Source organism: Pleurodeles waltl, chromosome 7, assembly GCF_031143425.1.
Source record: "Pleurodeles waltl isolate 20211129_DDA chromosome 7, aPleWal1.hap1.20221129, whole genome shotgun sequence".
Classification (NCBI taxonomy): domain Eukaryota; kingdom Metazoa; phylum Chordata; class Amphibia; order Caudata; family Salamandridae; genus Pleurodeles; species Pleurodeles waltl.
In genome coordinates, this window is record NC_090446.1 from 1,045,254,230 (window position 1) to 1,045,281,227 (window position 26,998).

General features: G+C 46.4%; 1 protein-coding gene across 8 annotated transcripts in view; it reads right to left on the reverse strand.

Moving 5' to 3' along the window:
• HELZ (helicase with zinc finger) overlaps positions 1-26,998 on the reverse strand; it is a 1,413,339-nt gene that overhangs the window by 706,883 nt on the left and 679,458 nt on the right. For all 8 annotated transcript variants that reach the window (XM_069199901.1, XM_069199892.1, XM_069199898.1 and 5 more), the window contains one exon: positions 14,378-14,556. In XM_069199901.1, coding sequence (XP_069056002.1) covers positions 14,378-14,556 — 179 coding nt within the window. The remainder of the gene's footprint in view (positions 1-14,377; positions 14,557-26,998) is intronic.

A 26,998-nucleotide genomic window follows, 5' to 3' on the forward strand; every position in this document is an offset into this window, starting at 1 on the left:
TGACAGCCACTAATGGCAGTTGAGGGTCCAGGACCTCAGCCACCCTTCGTACTACCATTGCTAAACAGGCTCCTTCCTTCGAAGCCAAGATTGAAGGAGAAATAAGCTAGTGTCCAAACAGGCGGCATCCGTCAGTTCCTCATTTCAGGTGTCCTTTGGTTCATGAAGCAGGTTGTGGTATTCTTAAGGGTTCTGAGACCCCTCCCAAGTCATCCCCCTCTCCAGGCCTATCAAAAGAAAAAGGCACTGGCTTTGACTCAGAAGGCATGGGTCTGGTTGGCTCCAGAAACGGTGCTGAACAATGATGATCCAGATCCCTATCAGTGTCAGCGATGGGTTCGGTGCCACCGAGAACAACGGCACTGGAGCGGGCTCCATGGAAAGTTGCGCTTCCCAGACGGAGTCACTCCAGATCCAGCACCGGATCCAGGGGGCCAGAATGATGCAGAGGATGAACTCGTCAGCGGGAATCTAGTGATAACACTCCCGAAACCCATTGGCTCAAGACTCGAAAATTAGGTGGTGTAAGGCCTCAAAAATTTATGATTACGGGAGAAGTCGCTCCGGCTCTGGGAGGTACAGAATAGACCCTGGCACAGGCTCTGCTGTGGAAATGTGGGAGTGGGGCCTCGAATGGTGTTGTGTTTCTCTTGCCTCCTCCCAACAGTTGGACGCAGTGAAGTCAAAGAATTAGGAAGGAGATCAAATATCCTCAAACGCCACTGCTTCATCTCCATGCGCGAAGGTGGAGAGGGCATAAGTTTGAGTTGGTACAACTGAAGATCTTTCTGAATGGGCACCTTGACTGAAAGATGGATGCTCATGTGCAGGAATTTTGGATACCACTCTCTCCATACCCATTCCAGAGCCACCAGGATGACTTGGGCCCGGTCATTCTTGGTCTTCTTGAGAACCTTGGACAGGAGTCGTACTGACGTAAATATGTATATGAGTCAAGTTCCACTTGAACAAAATGAGTCTCTGAGTGACAGCCACTTTGGAAACTCCTGAGCGCACAAGTGCTGACATTAAGCCTTCTCGGCAGTCACAAATAGATCTAACAAAGGCTATCCCCAATCTCAGAAGAAGTCTTGCACCACCTCAGAATTAAGATGCCATTCACAATCTGCTAGGCAGCAATGGCCAAGTTTGTCTGCTCTGGGATTCAGAGAGCCAGCCAGGTGTTGAACTACCAGGGAAATGCCCAGACATTCTACCCATTTCCAGAGGCTCAATGCCTCCAAAGGGGCCATGACCTCACCCAGCCTTGTTTGTTGGAGTACCAAATGGAGATGGTTTTGTCAGTGAACACCTGCACTAGCTTTAAAATGATGGGGAGTAGAAAGTCTCTCAATGCCAGTTGGATCACTTTCAATTCCAACAGTCTGATGTGGAGATGACACGCTACCAGAGACCAGAGCCCTCAGGTCTCCACCTCTTCCAGGTGGCTGCCCCAGCCCAGGAATGACTCATCTGTCACCACTGTGAGCTGTGGGTGGGGAAGAATGAGAGTTCTGCTGTTGACCCAATTGTGGTCCATGAGCCACCACTCCTGGTCTTTTGCAGTTCCCTGTGATATCTGGTGCCCACTGTGTCTTCAAATTCCACTGCTGAGCCTGCATATATGCCAACTAGCATGTCTGGCCAATGAAATCCAGAAGGCAATGAGACCTAGCAGCCTCAGATTCAGTCTCATCGAAATTCAGGATTGGAAACATAGCTCTGATTAAAGGTGGCATCTGAGAGGGAGTTCAGATATGACTTTGGCACCTTGATAGTGAATCCTAATTAATGCAGGAGGTCTGTCATATACTAGAGTCCTAGAGGTGAGAGGCAAGTGCTTGGGGCAAGCCTGCCTTCAACAACCAATCCTCAAGGTAGGGAAAGACTGGATCCCCTGACCTCCACAGATGTGCTGCAACCACCTTCAACACCTTGGTGGACACCCGAGGGGCACTGGTAAGGCCAAAGGGGAGCGCATCAAACTGGTAATGATCTTGGCCCACAGTGAACCGTAGGTAGCATATGTGGGCAGGCAAGACAGTAATGTGGAAATAAGCATCCAGTAATTCCAAAGCTACCATCCAGTCTCCAGTGTTGAGGGCAGATAAAATGTGGGCCAGGGTGAGCATTGTAGGAGACCAGCTCACCTTATGGTGTACACCTATTGTGAGGCACCCTATACTGAGTCCAGGCAACCCTTATTGATAGTGCATTGGTGCCTAGATAACTAAAGCTCTCTAGGGGTAGCTGTGGAGAGCAATGATATTCACATAAGAAAGAACCACACCAAGTGTTACAAAAAGAAAGTATTCTTTATTATGACATAGAAAATATACTTAGAAACAAACAGGAAAAGCAAAAAAATACATGGGACCCTATTGGGGTGGGGGGGCACCCATATACTAAGAAAGTGGTATAAGAATGGAAGTGCCCAACCAAGGTAAGTGTGTTAGGGTACCAGGGTCTGGGGGAATATGAAATCACCCAAGGTAAGTATTAGAAATTCCCCAGGTGCCCGCATGCAGACGTGTTATCTAGTCGTCCCACAGACAAACACACGATTGTCGCAGTTGGAATTTTCAGGATTCAGTACCCTTCCCAGAGGACCCCGAGGAAACCAGCTGGCATAAGGAAGGTTTGATAGTGTCCCCCACTCGTGGATACCCAGGAAAGTGGAGTACATACACCAGGGAGCCCGGGTGCATAGAGGTCAAGTGACGCTGGAAACCTTCATTGAAGTCAATGGGAGCTTACTTTATCCAGCTGCTGTCGCGACCCATGGACCAGATCGGTGGAATCCAAGGATGGATTCCGGACAAGAAGAACCTGAAAAAGAAGGGGGACCGTGTCCAGACCACTCTGAGATGTCCAGGTACTGCCTTCTTTGGGAGAAGTTCCTGCAGGTCAGAGAAGTAAGAAGTCCAGCTGCGGAGTCCAGGGGATGGAATCGCTCCATGAGCTGTCCCATGGCGGTCACCGGATTGTTGAGGGGTCAGTTGTCAGGAAAACCACAAACAAGCATTGGCAAAACCAGGAAGAAACTGCAGGAATGTTTACAGGATTTTGAGGATCAGCAAGGTCCTAGCAACTCGACCCTCGGAGGGGAGTCAGAGTTGGCCCTCAGCAAGCAGGAGAGCCAGCAAGAATCACTGGCGTCCCCACGAGGACCCACTGGCAGCAGGCACAGGGAGTCGCAAGGAGGCCTCAGCAGCACAACAAAGAAGGTGTCCCACACCACAGGAGTTGCAGGATGGATGCTGTTCTTGGAGCTGCAGAGTGCTGGAGGCTGGGGCTTCTTGGAGCTCAAAGGTCTTTTGGAGAAAGAGTCAACAAGCCTTGGAACAGCAACTGATGCAGTGCACAGGGGTTCCCTTCCAGCGGCTACAGTAACAACCCACTGTCTCCCAAGATGGACCTGGAGAGGGCCACAGAACCATCACCTGTGTAGCACAGCCTTTCGATGTCCGTGGGACAGCAGGATCCACCAGTGGGTTCATGGGGTGCCTGTGGAGGCAGAGGAGTGACTCCCTCACTCCAAGGGAGATTCCTTCTGGCTTCCTGATGCAAACAGAGTCTTTGTGGCCCTGGAGGATGCACACCATGGATGTTGCAGAACTATTGCAGGAGCTGTAGTGAACAACGTTGCAGTGGGAGCCCTCCCAACTGGATACAGTCTTGTTTCAGTTCCTAAGGCAGACTAGCAGTGGTTCCTGAGGCCAGGCTGCAGAGGAGTCTTACAGAGAGTTCCTTGTAGAGCCTTGCTTGACGAATCTGGGGACCCACCCTCGGGGAGCCCCTAAGTAACCTTAAAAGAGGGTTGGACATGGTCTGCGGTGACCCACCTACCAAAGGGGATCAGGGACGTCGCCCACCTGGCCTAACAAGTCAGAAGCTCCCAAGTGTCTCTGCACATCTTATTTTCAAGATGGCAAAGTCAAGTGGCCACCAGGCAGAGCTCTGTGCACCACCCTAGTGGAGGAGCTGGAAAGGGGGTGGTCACTCCCAGTCCTTTGTGTGTTTTTGCACCAAAACGGGAACGAGTGTTACTGCACTAGTGCAAACCAGTTTATGCAATGAGGGCACCAAATGTGCTCTTCAAAGCAGTCTGGTGGCGCTCAGAGGCCACCCTACCTCAGTCCAGAGACAACCATTTCAAAGGAGAGGTGGTCACACATGTTCCCTACAGGAAATCATTTGTTTCGCCTTCCCCTGTTCAAGTTAGGCTCATTAGTCAGGGCAGAACAGTGTCTAGGGACGGCAGCCCGGCTGGCATGTAGACCCTGCAAGGCTGTACGGGCAGATCTGGGGGATCCTCTAATGAAACTCCAGAGTACATGGTATCATTCAACTAACAATGGAATTGGTGAAGCTGCATGATACCAACATGTTTGATACCAAACATGCCTAGGGTCGGTGAAGCAATTAAGTAGTTAGACTACTTGTTTTGACCAGTGTCCACTACTCACCTTTAAATAAATTCCCCACACTAACAAAGCACAGGAAACTGAGTCTGAGGTTTGTAGGGGCACCTCTGCTCATGCAGAGGTGCCCTCACACTCAAGACCATGCACCCTCCCTTTGGGCTGAAGGGCCTACCATAGGGGTGACTTACAGTGTCTAAGTGCAGTGACAGCGATATAAGGCAGCCTTGTATCTAAAGTGAAAAGTGCATGCACCATTTCACGCAGGCTGCAATGGCAGAACTGCAGACAGTTTGCATGGGCTTCCATGGGTGGCATGCCCTGGGTACCAACCACGGCTCGCGAGAGGGAGAAGGGGTGTGGAGGCGCATGGCAGGCAGGGTGAACCGGGGGGGATGGAAGAAACGAGCTGAAAAACAAATTTAAAAAAAATAATAATAATGTTTTGCCGTGCCACCACCAGGTCATTCTTCGGCTGCAGGCACAGGCTCCCAGTCTGCCCTGAGTCCAATCCTGCCGCTGCGATGGGACTGGACGAATCGCCCAGCCAGGGCACTCCGAGGCAGAGTGGGAGCCTCTTCCTGCTCTCACCAATACGGCACTGCCGGATTAGACAGTCTATTGCACATGTATGTTTGGCCGGCCCGAGATGGCCAGCTAAACATACATGCGCACTGAGGGGGGAGTGCACAGTACTCCCCCTCTCTGTCCCTGTCACGCAAGTGGCCACGCACCTTTTGCAGTAAAAACGTAATAAACATAGTTTATTACGTTTTTACTATAAAAGTTTCACAGCTGTGGCTGCTGGAGGGGGCAACGTTCCTCCGCCATAGCAGAGGAGCCGGCCCCTGCTGGGCACTTAAGTACCATATACTAGGGACTTACATGGATGCACCAGTATGCCAACTGTGGGATGTAAAAGTTACCATACAACCAATTTAGAGGAGAGCACCGACACTGGGGTCCTGGTTAGCAGGATTCCAGTGTACTACAGTCTAAATACACTGACACCAGGCAAACAGTGGGGGTAACTATGCTAAAAAGATGCTACTTGCCTACAAGCATCTTGAATTTTTCCTTTTTCAAGAAGCAGTTGAAAGGGCACAGATCTAGCACAGGACAAAGGCCTCCATCTTCTTTGGCACCAGAAAGTAGTAGAAACAGCAACTACAACCTACGTCTGATGCAGGCCCACTCTGGATGGCTCCCTTGCCCAGAAGGGCCAGTACTTCCAGTCGCAAGAGTGCAAGGTGGTCCTCTGTCAACAAATCTGTGGATGGAGGGAGTGACAGCGGTTTTTTTTGGAACAGGAGGGCTTGGTCCAGTCTGAAGCACCCATTTGTCTGATGCTATGTCCCTCCATTGGTGCAGATGGTGTCGGACTCTGCCGCCCACCAGGTGCCTTTGCTGGATTGAGGGCAAACTGAAGAGTCACTGACTGTGCAGCTCCTGTGTCAGGTTAGGCGGACCTTTGGCTGTGGGCCCCATGAGTCTTATGGAAGGGCCTGTCCATGGCCACAAAAGGACTGAGCCTGCTTGTCCTGGTGGGGAGGTGGGAAAGGTCGTGGCTGATAGCTTCTACTATAACCATGGAAGGCCACAAGGCAGAATGCAGCTATGGGCAGACTACGGGATGCCTCAACGACCTAGCAGCGGCCCCATTATTCGTGAATCTCTCCAAGGCCGAACCTGCTGTGTTTCCAAAGAGACAAGTCCTTTTGTAGGGCATGTCCATGAGCAAGGCTTGACATTCCCCTAAAAGCAAGTATTCCTCAAGCAGGCATGACATCTCTGCGCCACCAGAGAATCAATTTCTCTGCGCCCAGTGAGTTGGCTGTATCCAACCTGCATCAAATAATGAACTTTCCTGCTTCTTGCTCGACAGCGATAGCTTTGATGAGTTCAGTACAAGCATAATCCAGGACCACAGGCAGCATATATGCAACCATATACCACACAGTATTGAAATAACAGCCCAATAAGCATTTGATGCTCACGATCCGCAGTGCCAGGCTGGAGGAAGAAAAAATGCTCTTTCTGTAAGTATCCAGACTTTTGCATTCCCTATCCCGTTGTGTGGTAGGGAATGCACTGGGACTGATTGGACTACCACTCTCTCAGGGGTAGTGTGATGAGAGAGGAAAGCTGGGTCCCCAGCAGCAGAGCGACGGTGGCAAGCAATGGTTCTGTGCACAAGAGTGCCTGTGCAGGGCTTGGCCCACGCCCCGAGCAGGACATCAGCAACTGCTTAGTTGAAGGTAGTAAGGGTTCAGATGGGGATACTCCTGGTTCAAGCAATTCTGTCAAAAGCAGATGGTGGTCAAGACACTTCGCTTCTCTCTGGACCACCATAGTGAACAAAGCCCCTTCCTCCATAGGCACTTGGGGAGGAGAGAAGAGGACAGTGTCTGGTGAGGTGTCAGACCACTGGCACCAGCTAGATCCTCATATCACTTGTAATTGCACATGGACTCCGTTAAGCGGTCAGTTCAAGAATAGAGACCCTCAGATCACCTTCATTTCTGTTCCTTAGTGACCCCTTAGGTGTAATAGGGTCTGTTTCCAATTCAGGTCATGTGGGCCTAGTCGGAGCCAGAAGCAACACATACAATGTTAGTTCAGCTCCATATCAGAGTTGGAAATGACAATGGGTTTAGTGCTGCAGACGGGCAAAAGCAGCGACTGAATGATGCCACTGGAACAGAGGAGGTCACGCGGTTGGGGCCGATTTGGATCCACCAATGGATCCAGAGGGGGTCAACTGGCGCGGACAGTGAACTCGCCAGCGTAGCTCCAGTCGAAGACCATTCGGAACCTGTGGGATCTGAAGGTGCTCCAGGGTATCAACCGCCCAAAAATTAGGCTTACGGACGCATAAAACTCTTAAAGCTGGGCAGGGGTTACTCCAGTTTGGAGAAATTCAGGATGAGTGGACCCAGTTTCTGACACACGCTGCACAGGGAACACGTGCGAGCACGGTTGGGATTCACGGCATTGTTCTCTCACTTCATCCAAAGAATCAGAGGGATAAGGGGAAGTCAAAGAGCGCTTCTGTGGGGAGTCATAAGAAGTGGTATTGTGGTGGGACAAGAGCTGACTCGAACGACTCTGGAAGCAGTCCCAAGACCTCCCACATGAATTGAATCTGGAACAGTACAGACGTGTGATGAGAGGCCAAAAGCTTCATGGCCCACCCTCGGGTGGACTTTGGGTTCGTCTTGCACTACGCACACGACGCTGAGTCATAGTCTTTTGCAAAACACCACAGACCAACCAAGTGGGGGTCCCACTGTCTAGCATTACGGCCACAACGCTGAGTCGTAGACTTTTATAAAACGCCACAGACCGATCAAGTAGGGGTGCGTCACGAATACCTGACAATGACAGGCTCCACAAGGCTGGAACCCAGAGGGTTTCTTCACATATGTTGCGATAAAAATAGGCAATAAAAGCACACTAGTCATTGACAAAAAGGTAAAAAAAACATCTGGGGTAGCTGGATCCAAATCTGCTGTGGTAGTGCGGAAAAGAAGGAACTGAAATCAGAGCGCTGGGGTGGCGCCTATATTTGCACTAGGCAACACAGGTATGAAGGTATGAAGGGTGACACTATTTGAGTTCATGAAGAAATCAACCTGCAATCTGGGGGGTGAGGTTGGGAAAAGGGTGGTGCCCTCCAAAGAGTGATGGGCTGGAAATGTCAGCTGCACCTTACAAGGGACAAGGTTAACAAAGAAGAACTCACCCAAACTCTAAAGAATACTTAAAATACGTAACACAGCAGATACATCTCTTAAAAAACACTTGAGATGCTTTTAAAGCAACATTCACGGGGAATGATGTTTCCATGATGTCAAGGCTAGGTTGGGAAACATACCTATATGAACATAAGCTTGTACAAGACTTAGATGAAGTGAAAAGGGAACACAAATCCAAACCGTTCAAAGTTAGGGAAAGGGAAATTACAAACCAGCAAGGTCAGTTGAGAATTCTAAGGACAAAAAAGCAGAAAGAAAATTATAAAGGCTGAAGCAAAGGCTGAACGAGATGGACAATAAAGCTGACAAGATCTTAGCTAGTAATTTGAGAGCCCAAATAATGAAAGAACACATAGCAAAATTAAATCCCACAAATGGGATCAAGATAACCACTGAGAAGAAGACAGATGTTTCTGACTTTTCATAGATCTCTACACTCACTGGGACAAGAGATGAAAGAAGATATTCAGTCCTTTTTGAGTAGTACATCTACCAGTTGTCCACCCACTAAAGAACTAGATACAGCCATTTAAATGCAGGAACTCTTGCAGGTAATCAAGACAATGGAGCCCAACAAAAACTTGTGCCTGAATGGGCTCAAAATTGCTTTTATAAGGATTTTGCACGCCTCCTCATGGGCCATCTTACTTAACTCTGGTAAGAAGTAAGCTGGCATTGCACCCATCATGAGGGAACCAAGGTTATTTAAGCTCCCAAATCAGGTTACCCAGCAGAAGACTGAAAAACATACAGGCAGAGAGACCTTCCTTATACTGATATCAAAATAATCAGCACAATTCTGGCTAAGCGATTGAATAAAGAGTCAGTAATGTGGCTTACGTGGAGGAGAAAGCTAAATGGACAAGATCACAGCTCTCCTGATATCGCCAGATGTGGTGAAAGCATTTGAAAGGATCAGCTGAGGTTTCTCAAAGTAGCACTGGACAGAGTGGTTTAGGCCCAGTCATGAAAAAATGGATATTAGCAAACTATACACACATGTAGGACGGAATTAAAATAAATTATATGAGCTAAGAACAATTTCAATAGGGCAGAGCTATGGGTCACTGCTGACCCCTGCTGCCCATTCTCTTTGTCCTCACCATAAAACACCTAGCAGCTTTTATAAGGGCCCACCCAAATATCAAAGGGATACAATTTGGGGCAGAGATGCACAAAATCAACCTTTTCACCGATCACATGATCCTCACAATAGAACCCGAGGCTTCTCTACCCAAGATCATGAAAGACTTGGAGAGTTCAACAGTAAGTGTAGCTTCAAAATTAATAAAAAACACACTAGGGGTAATAAATATGTCAGTACTGAAAGATACAGAGATATTATTGAGGAACCTGTGCCCACTGAAATGCGTTAAATTCTTCATTACATTCCTGGGGAGATGGGAGTAACATCACAAGATACTCAGAAACATAGATTGCAGCAAACTGGCTTCTGCTTGAAGTCCAGATAATATTGGCTATACACACGTTAAAGGGCCAGTACATCTCTTTGCTGGGAAAAATCAATGTGGTGAAAATGAATATCGTCTTTGACTGTCCTACTTATTAAGATTTGCCCACGCTCATTCACTTGCAGGCTTGAAAGTTATGCAAAACCAGGAGATTATGTTTGTATGGTGAGGAAATCGAGTAAGACTGCATAAGAAACAACTACTGATGGTACCATGAAACAAAGGCGGTTGGGGAGGATTGGCATGACCAAATATCCTTCAGTGCTACAATGCCACACAGATAAAAATACTGGTGTAGAGGTTTTTGAAATAATCAGAGAAATGTTCAATCGTTATGAACACAGAAGAAGCAGGGTGCTCCATTTGAGATGTCTCATGGTTAACAAAGGAGATTCGTCCCAAATTAATCAAAATCACACAAGAAAGTACAGGGTTCAAAAAGAGCTCTAAGCTGTGGAAAGTTTCCTAGAGCTCTTAGACTCTATTAGGTCAGTTGATGCTGGTGGGTACTGTGGAGAGTCTAGGTTAGGAGGTGGAGGAGGGGGAAGGAAAGTTTCCTTGACAGACTAGGTGGTCTCACACACTATATAGTGTCATGCTTCATCATATGACCATCTAGCCCCAACCAGGTAGAACAATGCCACCTGGGCGGACTCATCCTCACTGTTGAAGGAACAGGAGGGAGTGTGTACATTTTCACTGTTCTGGAAAAGTGTGTGATCCAGCTAACCTAGGGGTATACTTAAAAACAACTTAACAGTCACCTATGTGAGAGTACACTTTAATGGTGGAGACTGTTGGTGTGATTAAAAACAAAAATAGGGACACCTATGTGAGAGCAAGGACTCACAGGGTCGCCTACCTAAGAGTCAATGGCCAACATGTTTCTGTCCTCTCTGTTGAGCCAAGGGAGGTCTGGGGGCATTCGTTAGGGCCTAGAATCCCTATGTCTCATATAATATGAGGGAACAAGAACATACTCCATGCAATGAGAGAGTAGGTGGAAGAGGGTGCAATGAACGTAAGGAGCCTACCTTAAGCAAGGAAATACCTTGTGTAGGCCCTAAACTTGAAGGCAACTAGCCCCAGGAGTGGGAGAGTCCCCTTATTGTCATACAAACTCCAAAGGGGGCACTCACTGTGCGCCTATACCGTCCCCTAGCTGGACATCTTGGAGGTTACCGAGACATCCTTAATGATTTGGGATCAAAAGGAAATAACACAGTGTTACCTGACCCTCGTCCATATACTCTCAAATCCACCCTAATTTTGTTTTTTCACTGGGAATGGACACAGCAAAAATTCACAAAAAGTGTCAAAGCCATGGCTGCCATATGGTAAGGGACATATTTGAAAAGAGACAAATCAGTCCTTCATTGACAAGTCAGACAGAATGTGATATAACCAGATCGGATACTGGGATATGTGGCCACACATTTATTTAAAAAAAAAAAAAAAATGCTGACAATCAACTATGAACACTCTTTGGGTAGCTCCTTACAACAAACAATATGTCTTACCACAAAACTCTACTAGCGTGTGATGGACGGCATCCAACTCAAATGGTGTAACCAAAGACAATGGCAAACAGATGGGAAATGGAACCACAGTTGGTGCAATCGACTGACTTAAAAGTTTAAGAGTTGTACTCTGACACTTAGCAGAATGAAGCACATGAATCCAAGGATAACAGAGGTCTGCTGTGGGTGCAGTACGGAGAAGGGAACTTAATTACGTAACGGTGAAACTGAGAAAATCAAGCCCTTATGGGATAAATCAATCCACAGTGCTGTTAAACATTAAAAGGGGGGTTCAGAAAGTTGGGTAAAGCATTCTTGCAAGCTCCTTTGAAATAATTTACTTGAAGCAGCAAAGCGCATACCGCACACTAAAGGAAGCGAAAGGAACACCTTAGGAAGGTTTATAGATGCAGAAACTACTGCATATGACTGCTGTGCAAAAATGACAAAGCCTTTTGAACTCTGACAAGAAATTCAAAAAATTTGGTTCCCAAAACCTGTGGCAACTCCAATTTGAAAAAGTAACCTGGAGGAACTGCACAAATCCCAGAGGCTAGAGCAGACCCAATGTTCAAAACAGAAGAAAGGTGACCATGTAAGAACGTCTGAAGCCCACAAATATACAGTTCCCCCACAATATTTAACTGAATTTTCAATCCAACTTACTGTTATTACCACAAGTACGTCTTCAAAGAAAATGCATTCTAGAGTGCGAACATAGCCAATGTATAGTCTTATTTGCAGCTGAGCAAAGCTTTCAGACCAAATATTAATTAAACCTGGAACATTTTTCAGAACAAGAACATATAGAGCAGAATGTGGGTGAAGCTGTATTGTAGGAAATGCATACTTAAAATTGGTCAAAACAGGGGCTCTAGGAACATTTAAAGAGATTTGGTTAAAATGACTGCACTACTGGTAATGGGCTTTGCAGATAAGACAGTTTCACCAAGGGGATTTCTTACTGGATCCTTAATGTGCAAGTAAATGCTAGACAAACTCTGTAGATTCACAGAGCCAGTAGCATTATGACAGTGGCATTCAGACCATAAAAAGTAGGAAGAGCGAGACGCGCTTGAATTAAGACCAATAGCTCCAGTCAAAACAAGCAAGTAAAGAGATTTTCAAAACATTTAACAAGCCAAAGAAGCTTTAGTTGCAGTTATAAAACATGTTGCTTTGGAACTGCAGGAACTGAGAGGAGGGGTTAGAGAATGAACAATCAGAAGAGTTCAACTACGTAGGGTGCGTGTGGATGAACACACTGCGCGTGATCTGGAGGTCTGGCGGGGCATGATTGATGGGCTGCTTGAAGAGCACGTGGGGGATGGGGAGGACTCCCCAATAGATGCTCCCACTGGTTGAGTCCTGACCCTGGCCTGCCGGATTGGGCAATACCTGTGTGGGTTGTGGATGAGTGGTCTTGAGTCGCTGGAAGATGGAGTGCCCCCCCCCCCCTCCCTGCTGCTACTGCTACATCGCAAGATGTCACCCCTCTCTCCTACCTGTATAAATAAAATTAAAAAAAATAAAAAAAACAATCAGAAGAGTTTACACACAATGCCCTATTGGGGATGTATCTGCACCAAGATAATACACTGTTTAATATCAGCTACATCATCTTCAGTTACACCCATGGTAAGGTCAAGAAATGTATCTATTTATCAAGGGATGAGATTGAGTTTTGTTTCTTATTATGCTCTGACGCTATAGGGAATCTAGTGCCTTTTTTGCTTGGCCATAGTGGAGTAACAAAAGATAAGGAAAGAAACTCAGTTGGAAAGGGGATGCCGAGCCCAGCTTCTTCCGGCTTCTGGTGAGTGTTGAATGGGTTAACCCATGATCCAAGTATTATCCAGGGATGTCCCGCACAAAGGGAGCACCCTGGGCAATGCCTCCTCCTGGGCCTCAGGGACTTCTGGGAGATGAAACCCCGACAAGGAAACAAAGTTAAAGAGTCTTCCAATTCCTAAGTAGCCACAACTTGGTATTACTGTCAACTCCACTAGTGGTCTTAAAGCAATCAGACCCCTTAATAGGCACTGAGCAAATAAACAATATTGGAATGGCAGCAGCTATTAGGAATCATCACAATTCATGATGTTGCGCTATAACCCTCCCTCACAGAAATCTACAAAATTGTATGGCAGTCAGAGATGACAAACCAGATTCCTATAAATGTTACACAGCATGCTGTTTCGATGGAGGCTACAGTTGTTTTTCTTACGTGGGTGTAGCTTGTTTTTCGATGCCTTAAAATTTGCTTGAGTCACTAACAATATAGAATGTGTAGAGTTTTAGTGGTGACCATATCCTAGGATTATAGTCCACACAAACCTGTCAATGCTGCAACACAATGTCCTTAGTAAGAGTATATTACTTTTCCCACGTGCCCCTGATCACCACACAAGACAGACACACAATAGTTACAAAACGTTTAATGTGCAGAAGGATCACAAAAGTTTGTATGCATTATTCCTATCCCCTGGACAAGTTTTAATAGGCTGATTATAAGTTCTAGGCAGTGTTCTTCTCTGTTTCTTCTCTGACTAACAGGGTCATATATAGAAGTCTCATAAGAAATTTTAACAGCAAAATTTCATTCAGCATGCTTTTTAAACAGTTATCACATTGTATGCCCATATCTTATGGCTATAACTGAGACACATACGTAAGCGAATTCTAATCATAAAAGCTCAGGATAAAAGTGTTTGTTTTTATTTCACAATAGGTTACAGTAGTCAAACATGATTTAGGCAAATCCTTTATCAATTCTAAAATCAAAACTTTTATTTACGGTTTTCCAAAATGATGGTAAAACATACATCAACCGATGTATGATAATATGAACAAGAGTTTGATAACCTGCTTCTACAAATCCACCTCCCCTAAAATCAGCGAATACTAAAGAACGAAAAGAACTCAAATACCTTGACCATTAACCTGAGCAGCATGAGTCACGTACTGCATACCTAGCCACATGAGCGAGAAGAGAAAATAATAAAACACCTGAAATGGATTCAATAATTAATCACAATCACACGATAAATAAATAAAACAGGAACATGAAGATGCAAACCTTTAGATGTAAAGGATGTCGATTTGAAAGTTTAAGCCTTCAAAAGTAGTCCCAATTAGGTTTAAACACATGTATTTGTATTCTACGAAGCTACTTTTTTTTAACCTTCTGAGAGTTCACTCACCAGGCTCCAGATCCAGTTGACAAAGATACTGTGAGGTGTTCAAAGTAACAACTACTACTCTGTGACGTAGAAGGTCTTCTTTCTGGGGCATCTGAAACGTGGAATATGTGCTTGAAATCAGACAGTATTGATGCACGACTGGGTGTACAGTCTTCACCCATCGGTTTCTGAAATATACCCTACAAGACAATACATTAAACACATTTAACTACAAAAAAATAGCTCCAATAAAATCAGAAGCCATAATGTTGTGTAATTGCATTAACTTCAGCTTTTGATTTGTAATTCAAACCCAAATAACTTCAGTTTTCATCAATGTTAATTAAACGGATAGCTTTAAATGTGGTAAAAGGTTCCTAAGTGTCAATGTTTGCCAATCCTCATCCTCAAGGGCTACAGAGAACATTCCAGATTTCTTTTGCCCACCCTGCTTTGTTCATCATTGTGCCAATGCACATTTCCATTCAAGTTCCCATCTCCTTAACTGTAAAAAAAAAAAAAAAAAAAAAAAAAAAAGAAATCCAGGCGGCATGCCTCTAAGTCAATTTCCTGGATTTGTTTGCAATGAACGAACATCGCATCCAACAATTAGATCATGAAAACAACAATATGCTTTCTAGGTTAAAAATCATTTTATCAGCTTTTTAGGGAAGTAACGCTATGATAAAAATTAAAATACCCTGCTTTTCATCCACTGAAGGTATGAAAGCAGTGGGCAAGGTCTACTTACAAGCAGTGATCTGCAAAATATGCTCAAAATCTTGCAATAAGCAAATGGGACAATGGTCCGGTAGTCATATATAGCAAATAATGCAGAGAAAGAAAGAAGCCCTAGAGAAAAATAATAGAAAATGAACAAGTTACTTAACATTTTTTCTGGAAGACACTCTAACTGCAGATTCTCACCCTGAAATATCCCCAGGTGTCAAAATGAATCCTGAGAAATACCTCTGCACGCCAGTAGGTTGTTGTCTCGATCTGCTCTGCGTCCAAAGTTCTGCTGCATGGCCCATATAAGCGCCACATTGGCATGCTGACATCCATTCTTTTGTGACTATTTCCACGCCAAAAATGCAGAGCCACATAAAAATCTGAGTTATGACCAGCGTGCAGATTTTAACAGGATCTTTAGGGTGAAGAGCCCACTTAGCAGAACAGAGAGCATAGGCGTGTCAGTGACTAATCTGTCATCACATAAAGTCTCTACCAGAAAAAGCATTACCAAAGGTAAATAACTTATTCTTTTGACAGAGACTTTGTGAGGAAATATAAGGACTTTGTATAAAAATGGGGTGTATTTTATGGTGTGGTTGTGCATACACCTACCAACCCCTTTGGGACTAGCAGGTTTTGTTTGTGAAAGCCTAGAGTAGCTGTAGCTATGAGCAGTTAGGTTTACACAAAGGAACACGTGGTAAGTGCCAAAACAACTCAGGAAGAAATACACGAGACACCACAGAAATCTGGTAGCAATTTATAAAAATAGATTTGTTTTTAATATCATTTTTGACACCAAAACGAAAAAAACTACCAGAGGACTCCAGAGACGCAGCATTTACAAGGTACAGTAACTATGCACATTTTATTTACTTGCAAACAAGCATTGGCAAATTCAATAAATTGGAGACATTTGTTGGAAGATTACTTGGGTATGTATCAATGTGGTTATTTCAAGTTACTTTTGGCAACCAACTCTGGCAGGGAAACAGTCAAGGGGACTGGCAAGGTCCTCAGAAACAGTTAACTTAAGAAAGCAAGCAGTATTTAGTCAGTTCCAGTTGTTCTGAGTTACTCCTATGGAAGTGGTCCTGATGCAAGGGAAACAGGATGCTGAAGATGCTCAAGGCTGCTATGGATGCGATGTGGACAAAAGGTTCTTCCTGCGGCGGCTACTCCTTCCATGGGCTTGGTGAGGCGATCACGGCCACATGGGTCAACTTCTCTCAAAGCCCTCTTGGTCCTAGCAAAAGTCCAACCAGCCACTGGGGTACTAGTCAACCAGTATCGCAATCACAGCAGAAACCTTCCTTGGACCATAACTTGCCTTCTGGATGACCCAGCTGCACTTCAACCACTTTCCTGGCTTCAGCAGACTCTGGGGCAACTTCAAGCGTCAGGTCCTGGTTGCTGATGCTGCACGGCAGCGAGGAGGGGCAGTTACAATATTTGGGCTACCAACTTGCGCAAGCAAACTTCTTCAGCTGTTGTGATCCTTTGTTGCATAGAGGAGGTCAGTCAACTATTCTTTGGAGTCTCTTGCCTCGGCTGGGCCCCGGAGACGACTGGTTTCCCCTCCTCTTGAGAGTGCAGAGCCTAAACAACAGAAAAGCCTTTCTTCCAAGTGTTCACCATTTGCACTTCAATTTATGTCACTCCTCTGAAGTTCACCTTTTGGTCCAATACCCAAGCAGCCTCTGCCAAGGAGAGGTAACATTTCTTCCCCCCCAGTAGGCTTCAGTAGTGTCCTTTCCTGGGAGTTGTTTGCACTCTCCCTAGAAGGGCAGAAAGCTGTCTCTGGGACTAATCCCTTATGCAACCATGGACGGCCAGAGGGGATTCAGGGCATGAAAGTGGCAACTTTGTGAAATTTGCAAGCTGCAACAAGTTACATTGTTTCAGACTTTGTAATCAAGCCAGGCTTAATGCAATGAATTATTTGAGACCCTACAGAATCAACTTTAGTAGTCCCAGTCAGAAGTTAGCAAAGATGAGGTGTCAGCTTATAACTCTGCATTCATTAATGTGGCTATCAACCTTTTTCTGGTAAAAACAAAAAGTGTGGGGTTTTACTGGCAGAACATGTAAGAGTGCATGTTCCACTGCCCAATTAACAGTTGCAGTAACTTAGGGATCGTTAGGCCTGCCTAAGGGGTGACTTACATAGATAAAAAAGGGAAGATTGGGTTTTGCCACTGCTTTACATGACAAGGTTACGTTAGCAGTTTCTGATCTGTCTGACCAGTCCGCAGTGGGGGACTGGGAGCCGTTCTTTATCTATGTTACACCCATTGTAGCATGACCAGAGCTGCAACCTCTGGTGTGACGCTCAAACTTACAGGCTCTGGGAATTTCGGTACCATATACTAGGGACTTAAAAGTAAGTTAGCTTATGCCAATTGGGTATAAAGCAATCAAACATACATAGGTTTGGGGTCAGGGCACAGGCTTTGAGGTCAAGCTAACAGGCTTCAGTGCACATGGAGTCTGAAACCTAACAGCAACAGCATACAGTTTTGGGAGTGACCATAAAAAAAGGTATTTCCTTACAGACTTCTAACTGCAGATTCCTCACCTTAGAATAGTTACCCAAGCAATACCTCTCTGGAGGTAGGTCTGCGAATTGGCTCAATCCCTAAAGTCCTGGTAGACCGAATAGAACCTGACTGTCCAAGCAGTAAGGCTTTGTGAACGTGCTGAGTGACGCCAACATAGCAGCTTGGCAGACAGTACAGGTAGCATACATGCTGAAGCGGTAGTGGTAGCCTTAGTCCAGATGGAATGGGCCCACAAGCCCTTTGGAGGCTGCTTTTTAGCTACTGCAAAGCAGGTGGTTTCCCTGCCCGTTACACTGACCATACTGCTGTCTGTCAATTGCCTGGGGTGGGACTCAGACCCCCAGCTTACTGTGTGCCCAGAGGGGTGGGACTGAGCACATGCACAATAAGCAACGACAGTAGCCCGCAGCATGAGATCTGCTCAAAAGAGGCAAGGCTGGGTCACCACCCTTGGTTTTCCTTGATTTAAAGGCATTTATTTGCTGAAGAGGCTTGCTGTTAGCGTGCTAAACTGTGCACACAATCCCTATTTGCCACAAACGAGTAACTTGGAGTTGCGTTTCATCCTCTCTGTATGATGGGAAAAAAGAAATTACTTGGAGGAGATGCTGCCCAAACACCGGCCCTGAAGTTCATGTTTACAGACCATATTTTGGTAAGGGCAATGAGATAGAAAGCACTGAAGTGGCAATTTCAGGGGGAAGATTATCCCTAGATGCAAGCCCGTCCATCCAGGCTCTGCAACCACTGTTGGTGGATACTGCAGTCACAAGCACTGATACTAGCCTTCTCCTGGCCTCTACTCCTACATCCACTCCTACTACAAATGTTCCACCTATGACTTCTAGCCCCTCCGCTACTCAAAATCCCAAAACCAAGAGGGCAATCAGCTCAAAGCTAACTGAAAAACCTGTGATGGTCCCTGACTTCATACTCCCTACACAATATAAATCCACACGAGAAGTCTGTTCAGTGTAATGCCCTGGGCACACTGTCCCCACTATCTGACAGGGAAGTGGACTCCCACTTCGCAGCTCTGATTCTATGGCTAACATTATGCAGTGTTATCTAAAGAAATTCAGCCAAATCCTAAAAGTAGAATTTTTTCCCTTACTTGCCTGTCTCAATTTAGTGGAACAAAAATTTGAAGTTCTTTAAAAAAAATAAAAATAAACTACTGCCACTAACGGGAGGGAATGGCTCATCTCACGCTACAGAAAGAGCGGAACAGAATGTTCTAGAGACATAGATAAGGAACAGTACTTTATCTCACTCTTAACTATGCCAGGCTCCAGAACCTGAAGACAACCAGGCCAATGCAGTTTACTTGGAGGTGCAAACTCTTGGTAGGATGCACAATAGACAAACATGTCAGATCTAACCCAGTGGGCCAAATTGGTAGGTTGAACACTCGCTACCCACAACCTCCCCCAGAACTAATGCCCTATTTAATTGCACTTAAAGATGTCCACGTTCTCCTGCTCCAATCCAGTGAGGATTCTGTGGACCTGAAAAAAAAAACATTTATTGGCTTAGTTCTAACTCTGGATGGGCACAGGATCTATCAAAAGAGGTTTTGTCAGTCAGGGGTCCCATGGATAGATATTCATCCTAAGGACTCACCTGGGGACTGTGTGCTCAACTACAAGAGCCCAATCATCACTGAGTTATTACTGCCGCGCCTAAGCAAGATGTATTCACTATTAAGTCGAATCACAGCTCTTCCTTTAGGATACTTTTAAAGGCCAGCATGTTCCTTCAAAAGTCCTAAGGTCACGAATAGGATAGTAGACCCAACCTTTAATCCTGGTCAGCAGCTGTACAACATTCCAATCCAGAACTCTCCTGAAGTGCTTTCTCACCTGGATGGCAAAGACTGACGGTGTATGAACACTGTAATGAGCGCCCCAGGAAAACCACTGACTAACAAAGATCAGCAAAACAAGATATGTGGGACACTAGTTGTCTCTTCTACCTCAGACCCCTCCAATGTGCAATGCACAGCCCTTAAGGATTTGTTTCCAGTAGTGAACACATGATGTCCACGGAAGCACCGCCAACAGGCTGGCGGTGCTTCATGTGGAATTCCGACCGCGGCTGTAAAGCCGCGGTCGCCCAGCCGGGTCCAGCGGTTTCCTGACGGATTAGCCCCGGCTGGGAGAATCCTCCATGGCGGCGCTGCAAGCAGCGCCGCCATGGGGATTCCGAACCCCTTCCCGCCAGCCTGTTTCTGGCGGTTTTGACCACCAGGAACAGGATGGCGGGAACGGGTGTCGTGGGGCCCCCTAACAGGGCCCCAGCATGATTTTCACTGAAAATCGCGACGGGTGCAACTGCACCCGTCGCACCCCTGCAACACCGCCGGCTCCATTCGGAGCCGGCTTCTATGTTGCAGGGCCTTTCCCGATGGGCCGGCGGGCGCTCCTTTGGCGGGCGCCCACTGGCCCAGCGGGAAAGCCAGAATGGCCTCCGCGGTCTTTTGACCGCGGAGCGGCCAAATGGCGGTGACCGCATGGCGGGCGGTCAGAATGACCGCCTTAGTGTGTCTTCCCGGAGGGCAATTGCAGGTTAATACTGTTTTTTTTCCAACACATTACTATGGTACATCACTGGACTGAAGACCAAAGTAGTGGCCCTGATTGGTTAGAATATATTGCCCAAACTGACCTTTGCCTGTTTCAAAAAACGTGGTTGACCCAGCCAACATAGAAATCAGGATATACTATCTTTCATGACAAAACAATTCCTTCTGTAAGTGGCAGAGCTTCTGGAGACCTACTGACATGGGTCAAAATGGACTTAAATTTTTGCATAGCACAATCTTATATTGATTCACCTGATATATCATGGATAAAAATCAAAATGCCAGAGGAAAAAAGTCTATATTGTTTTAACGTCTACCCCAGGACCTCCGGGTGCACAGGTGTCTTTTGGCGTCAGAAACAGCTTCCTAGGCAGGTTGCGGTCAGGGGAAGTCCTCGGACTTGGGCAACAGGCATCGCTGTGGAGTCCCGCAGGGGTCAGCCCTCTGTAGACTCTTGGTCAGAAGTGCTGGGGAACCTTCACTGGACTGGTGGGCTACTTGGACTCGGGCAGAGTGTGTCAGGTGCAGATGTGGTTCCAGACTGTGGTTTTGCTGTTCCTCAGACAGACAACGACTTCTTTAGAGATCGTTTCTTTTGGACAGGTCCACAGTGCAAGTTATTTCTTGGTCTTTATCGAAGATAGACAGTCCTCCCAAAGCTTTGGCGGTTGCTGGGATGCAGGACAAGTCGTCTTCTGGGCGCAGGTTCTTAGATGGCTGCAGACAGGCTGATAGGGCTGGGGCCAAGTCAGTTTGTGTTTTCAGTCTTCTCTGCTGGGCGACTTCTGTGTTGTCCAGCTCTTAGGTCGATAGGAATCTGAAACTAGGGTCCAGGGTTGCCACCTGAATACTGATTTTAGGGGTGTTACAGGGAGTGGCAGGTTGTAGACTATGGGCTACTCACCTTTGGGGTGACTACACCCTTCCTATGCATAGCCCTAACCCTATTGGCCTAATTCTTTCCATGCAAGAAGGAGGAATTTAATTAGTGTCCACTTAAGCTCGTCCACCTTAGGAGTGAGACTGGCATGAAGTGGGCACTCATCCTAATTCACCTAAATTTCCCGCCAGTCTTGCCACTAATATTGGAAATGAGGGGCGGCCTCCTCCACCCTTTGGAGAGGCCTGGGTCACATTTCAAAGGCGGCAAGGCCTTTGAAACTCCCCACCCTGGAATGTCTATCCTGCCTGGGAGAGGAGGACACACCTCTGCCCAGAGCAGGCCTTTGTTCGGAGCCCTTGAGAAAACCGTCTCTCACATCAGGGGACCAGAACCCTGTCTAGATTTGACCAGTCAGTGCCCACACTAGGAGTTGGTAGGTTTTCAGGGGACAGCTCTAAGGTGCGCTCTGGAGTGCATGTATTAATAAACCCATCACTGGATTCAGGGGGGGGTTTATTAATATGAGTTGTTTGATACCAAACATCCCTATTGTCAGTGAAGCCATCACGTAGCTGGGGTACCTGTAATGACCAGTGTCCGGCACATGTACTTAAAATGGCATCACTGTTCACTTACTATGTTTGAAAATCATAGCCAAGGCATTTCCCTCCTAGTTTTTCACAAAGACTGCCTCTAACTCCCCCTCCACAAGGCTACACCCACCTCAGTGGCTAACTAGTATGTGCTTAGGTGACTACTTAATGTGCTCTGTGATTTAAACTGTGTTTGGAAAGTGTATGCACCAGTTGTTTTTGCATTGAAAAAGCCATATATTTGAGTGTGCAACATGCAGTATTTCAGTGATTTCTGATCTGTCCCTTAACTGGAAAGTAGATACTGCTAGCTTGGTAGTGTGGAATCTGACTGTTTGTATCCAAGGAGATTCTGAATAAAGAAGCACCTCCCTCTTCCCTTCCACAGGGGCTTAGGTTTAATGTAACTTGGCCCTTATATAAGTTTCTATTAGTTGTTGCATATGTTGTTGTGACTGGTTGCTGGGGACAGTACTTCTATTGGCTTAAGGGATACGGTTTGTGTTTTGATTGGTACAAGGGCTAGGCTTCCTATTGGTCTAAAGTTTTTAGGGTTTCTGTTGTGACTGACTGTTAGGCCTAGGGTTGTGATTGGTTAATAGGGCCAGGTCTCCCATTCGCTCTAGGGTTTATGGTTAGAAATTTGATTGGCAAAGGTTAGGGCCAGGGTTCCATTTGCCAATAAGGTTATTTAAGGCTAGGGCTCAGGGCATCTCAGCTCGGGTGTCAAGGGCACTTTGCCCATTTGGGTCAGGTCACGCCGAGGGCCAGAAATGCTGTCCAACTTTCCATTTTTCAGCAACTACCTTAATCCCACCACATCCCCCAATATCCAAACAAATATCCAATTATCAGAAAAGGCATCCAACTCATACACCACAAACAAACCTCATCATATTTCAAAGTCTGAACAACAACCACAAAACCTCACATACCACATCTATCCGCCACAACTACAACATTAAAACACCATCATTCTCACACCAAACACAACTACGTCCATTACCACTTGCACATCCACACATCGCCCATACAACACAAAGCCACATTCTACATAACTTTCATCCATCCAGACACAAACTCCCTGTTCATACAAAACACCAGCACTATCCTCTATTTGCTCTTACCAGACCCCTGTTTATCATGACATCTATACTCAGCCTTCCATTACAACATCCACCAACACCATCATCATCTTTTTACCAATTACATACAACCATACAATTCTTACACTCCACCACACATATTACCTCTTCCAGTGATCAAATCCAACACACTCTTAAAACCTCCTACACACCTCATACACTCTTCTCCAAAACACATCATCACCCCCTGTACTATTCAACCACCACTCACCAGCAGTAACTCACATGCAAATCTTTTCACAGGAAACCACATCAATATCTTCTCCCATTATACCACACACAAATCCTGACCAATGCGTACTCCAAAATTCTCACTCTTCACAAACATCTACCACATACACCCCGCCACAGCAACATTCATTCACCTGCCTCTCATCCTTTGCACAATTTAGAGTCTTAGCTCATGGTCCATATACTCCACCACCACCCCTAAACCATACTCCTTTCACCAAAAACAGACACATACAAAATAAACAACATGCCACTCCTTACAACTTCACATCCCTCTATTACACAACAAGTTTACTCTACAATAAGAACTAAACTCGTCATGTCACTCTCAGCCACCAAGCCCACTACCAACACACACCCACCCAATTAAATGGCTCCTAAGCCTGCTGGACGAGGAACACAATATAGAAAAAACCAAAACAACACTATTGTGACCCTCATACTGTTAACACCACCACCAAAAAAAATTTCTAAACTGCGTGCTCATAATTGCTCGATCACTCCCAAAAAACAGAATCACGGTTTGGAGATGACATGACCCCAGTGTAGTATGAAGCTGTTCCTCCACGCTATCAAACCATCTCACAAAACTGTATAGGCAAAAGAGGAGGCCGACTAGAGATTTGTAGGAAAGTGCCCTCTTTCTTCAAATGGTTACTCCCATTTTCTGCCCGTTGTCAGTGTGTTTGCCTGTGTTCACTGGGATCCTGCTAACCAGGATCCCAGAGATTATGCTCTCTCCCTTCTAACTTGGTAACTGTACCCTTTTCGTCCCACAATTGGCATACTGGGCCACCCATGTAGGTCCCTAGTATATGGTACCCAGGGCATTGGGGTACCAGCGGATCCCTATGGGTTGCAACATGGGACATCTTCTGCATCCATCAGGAATTCTTCTCCGGCTCCAGAGCTGCAGTGCTGACCTGTTCTTCTCTACCATCGACCAACTCCTGCAAGAAACAGATGGATGAGTAGTAGCTCCTACTCCTCCTGGACTCCACTATGACTTTTGGACTTGGGCTCCTGTCTCCACAGGTCTGCTTCTCCAGGAATCCACCGCTGGGTTCTTGCAGTCTTGTCTGGGTGTCTTTTCCCTTTTGGGTGGTTTGGGGAAGTTCCAGTGATGTACTCCTGCTTTCCTGGTCGCTGGAGAGTACTGCGTTACTTACCCCTGTGGTTTTCTAGTACTCCCAGTTACCCTCTACACATTCCACTTACCTAGGTGGGGGTCCTGTGTTTGCATTCCATTTTTGTAGTATATGGGGGTTGGCTCCCCCTAAGGTCACTATTGGTTATTGGTATTTGCACTGTTTTCTAACCTTTTCTATGCCTATTACTGTTTACTAATGTATAAATTTAGTTTATTACTTACCTCCTACTGGACGGTTTCCCTTCTATTATTTTGTGGTATTGTGTTCGAAAATTAAAGTACCTTTATATTTGTACTACTGGGTGTTTTCTTTCATGTGTGTTAGTCCTGTGTGACTACAGTGGTATTGCATGAGCTTTGCATGTCTCTTAGATAGGCCTTGGCTGCTCATTCACCGCTACCTTGAGAGAGCCTGGCTTCTAGGCACTGCCTACACTTTACAAATGGGGGATACCTGGGCCTGGTATAAGGTGTAAGGTGTAAGTTAGTTAGGGACCCACCACACACCAGGCCAGCTTCCTACAATATTATATTCAAACAAGCAATAAATCTCAAGAAAACAGAAAACATTCCCATAAATGGCTTTGAGGCCCTCATCACCAGATGCAACCCAACACAAACTTCCTCCTGTAACTTTCTCCTCCTTTATAGACCTCCGCCTAACAATTCAACATTCCCAGCCACACTTCTAGACACAGTTTTAAACCTTATAACGTTGTAATCCAACCTCTGCATTCTTGGGGACCTAACATTTGGTTTGATAAATCCAATATGTCACATCCACAAACTATCACCACTGGCCTAGTGTAGGAAGTTGGCTCTGTATATACTATCTCAAAATGAGAGAGTGTGCACAGAGTCCAAGGGTTCCCCTTAGAGGTTGATAGTGGCAAAACTAGATAATACTAATGCCCTATTTTGTGGTAGTGTGGTCGAGCAGTAGGCTTATCAGAGGGTAGTGTTAATAATTTGTTGTACACACACAGCCAATAAATGAGGAACACACACTCAAATACTTAACTCCAGGCCAATAGGTTTTATATAGAAAAATATATTTTCTTAATTTATTTTAGAACCACAAGATTCACGATTTGAGGTAAGTACACAAAATTCAAGGTACTTCACACAGGTAAGTACAGAACTTTGATTTAAAACAGTAGTACACACAGTTTTGGGTAAAATGGCAATAAGCTATTTCAAAGGTGGACACTGCAAAAATTAACAGTGCCTGGGGGATGTAAGTTTGGTTACGTTTCTCAGGTAAGTAAAGCACTTACACAGTCAGTCTCCTCGGCATAAGCAGCCCACCGTTGGGCGTTCTAGGCAACCCCAAAGCCACAGCAACAGCAACACTGGGCCGGTGCAGAGGTCAAAGGAGGGCCCAAAACACATAGGCGACTATTAAGAACAGGGGTGCTCCGGTTCTAGTCTGCTTATAGGTAAGTAATAGTTAAGTACCTGCATCCTCGGGGAGCAGACCAAGAGGGTTTTGTAGAGCACTGGGGGTGGGGGGGAACACAAGCCCACAAAACACACCCTCAGCGGCACAGGGGTGGCCAGGTTTGCTATTGAAAGCAATGGAGGGACAAGGGTGTCACTTAGGCGATGCAGGCAGGGCACAGGGGGCTTCTCAGGCCAGCCACCGACTGGGCTCGGATGAGGGCCGCCTGCTGCTCACTCCTGCACTGGTAGGTGGTTCCTCTCGGTCCTGGGGGCTGCGGGTGCAGTGCTTGGTCCAGGCGTCGGGTTCCCTTGTTACCAGGCAGTCGCAGTCAGGGGGAGCCTCTGGATCCTCTCTGCAGGCATCGCTGTGGTGGTGCAGGGGGGTCGACTCAGGGTGTCCACGTCGTCGGAGTTGCCTGGGAGTCCTCTCTGCGGTGTTTGTTTCTCCAAACTCAAGCCGGGGGTGTCGGGTGCAGTGTGTGAAGACTCAGGCTTCTGGTGGGAAGTGGAGTCTCTTTAAAGTTGCAAAGTTGTTGCAGTTTCTGAACAGTGCCACTGTTCTTGGGAGGTTCTTGTTCCTTTAGGTGCAGGGCAGTCCTCTGAGTCCTCAGAGGTCGCTGGTCCCGTAGGATGCGTCACTGTGCAGGTTTTTTGAGTCTGGAGACAGGCCGGTAGAGCTGGGGCCAAGTCAGTTGGTGTCTGCGTCGTCGCTGCGGGGCTCTCAGGTCAGCAGTCCTTCTTTCTTCAGGTTGCAGCAATCTGATTTCCTGGTTTCAGTGTCGCCCCCCTAAATACTGAATGTAGAGGTGAGTTTAGGTCTGGGGGCAGTAGCCATTGGCTACTGTCCTTGAGGGTGGTTACACCCAGATTGTGCCTCCTCCCTAAGGGGAGGGGGCACATCCCTAATCTTATTGGGGGAATCCTCCGATCTCAAGATGGAGGATTTCTAAACGCAGGGGTCACCTCAGCTCAGGGCACCTTAGGGGCTGTCCTGACTGGTAGGTGACTCCTTGTTTTTTTCATTTTCTCTTCTGGACTTGCCGCCAAAAGTGGGGGCTGTGTCCAGGGGTGGGCATCTCCACTAGCTGGAGTGCCCTGGGGCATCGTAACATGAAGCCTGAGCCTATGAGGTTCACTGATGGGTGTTACAGTTCCCGCAGGGGGGAGGTGTTAAGCACCTCCACCCAGTGCAGGCTTTGTTTCTGGCCTCAGAGAGCACAAAGGTTCTCACCCAGTCTCAGTGGCAGGCTGGCACAGACCAGACAGTCCTGCACTGAAGGATTGGGTAAAATACAGGAGGAAACTCTAAGATGCCCT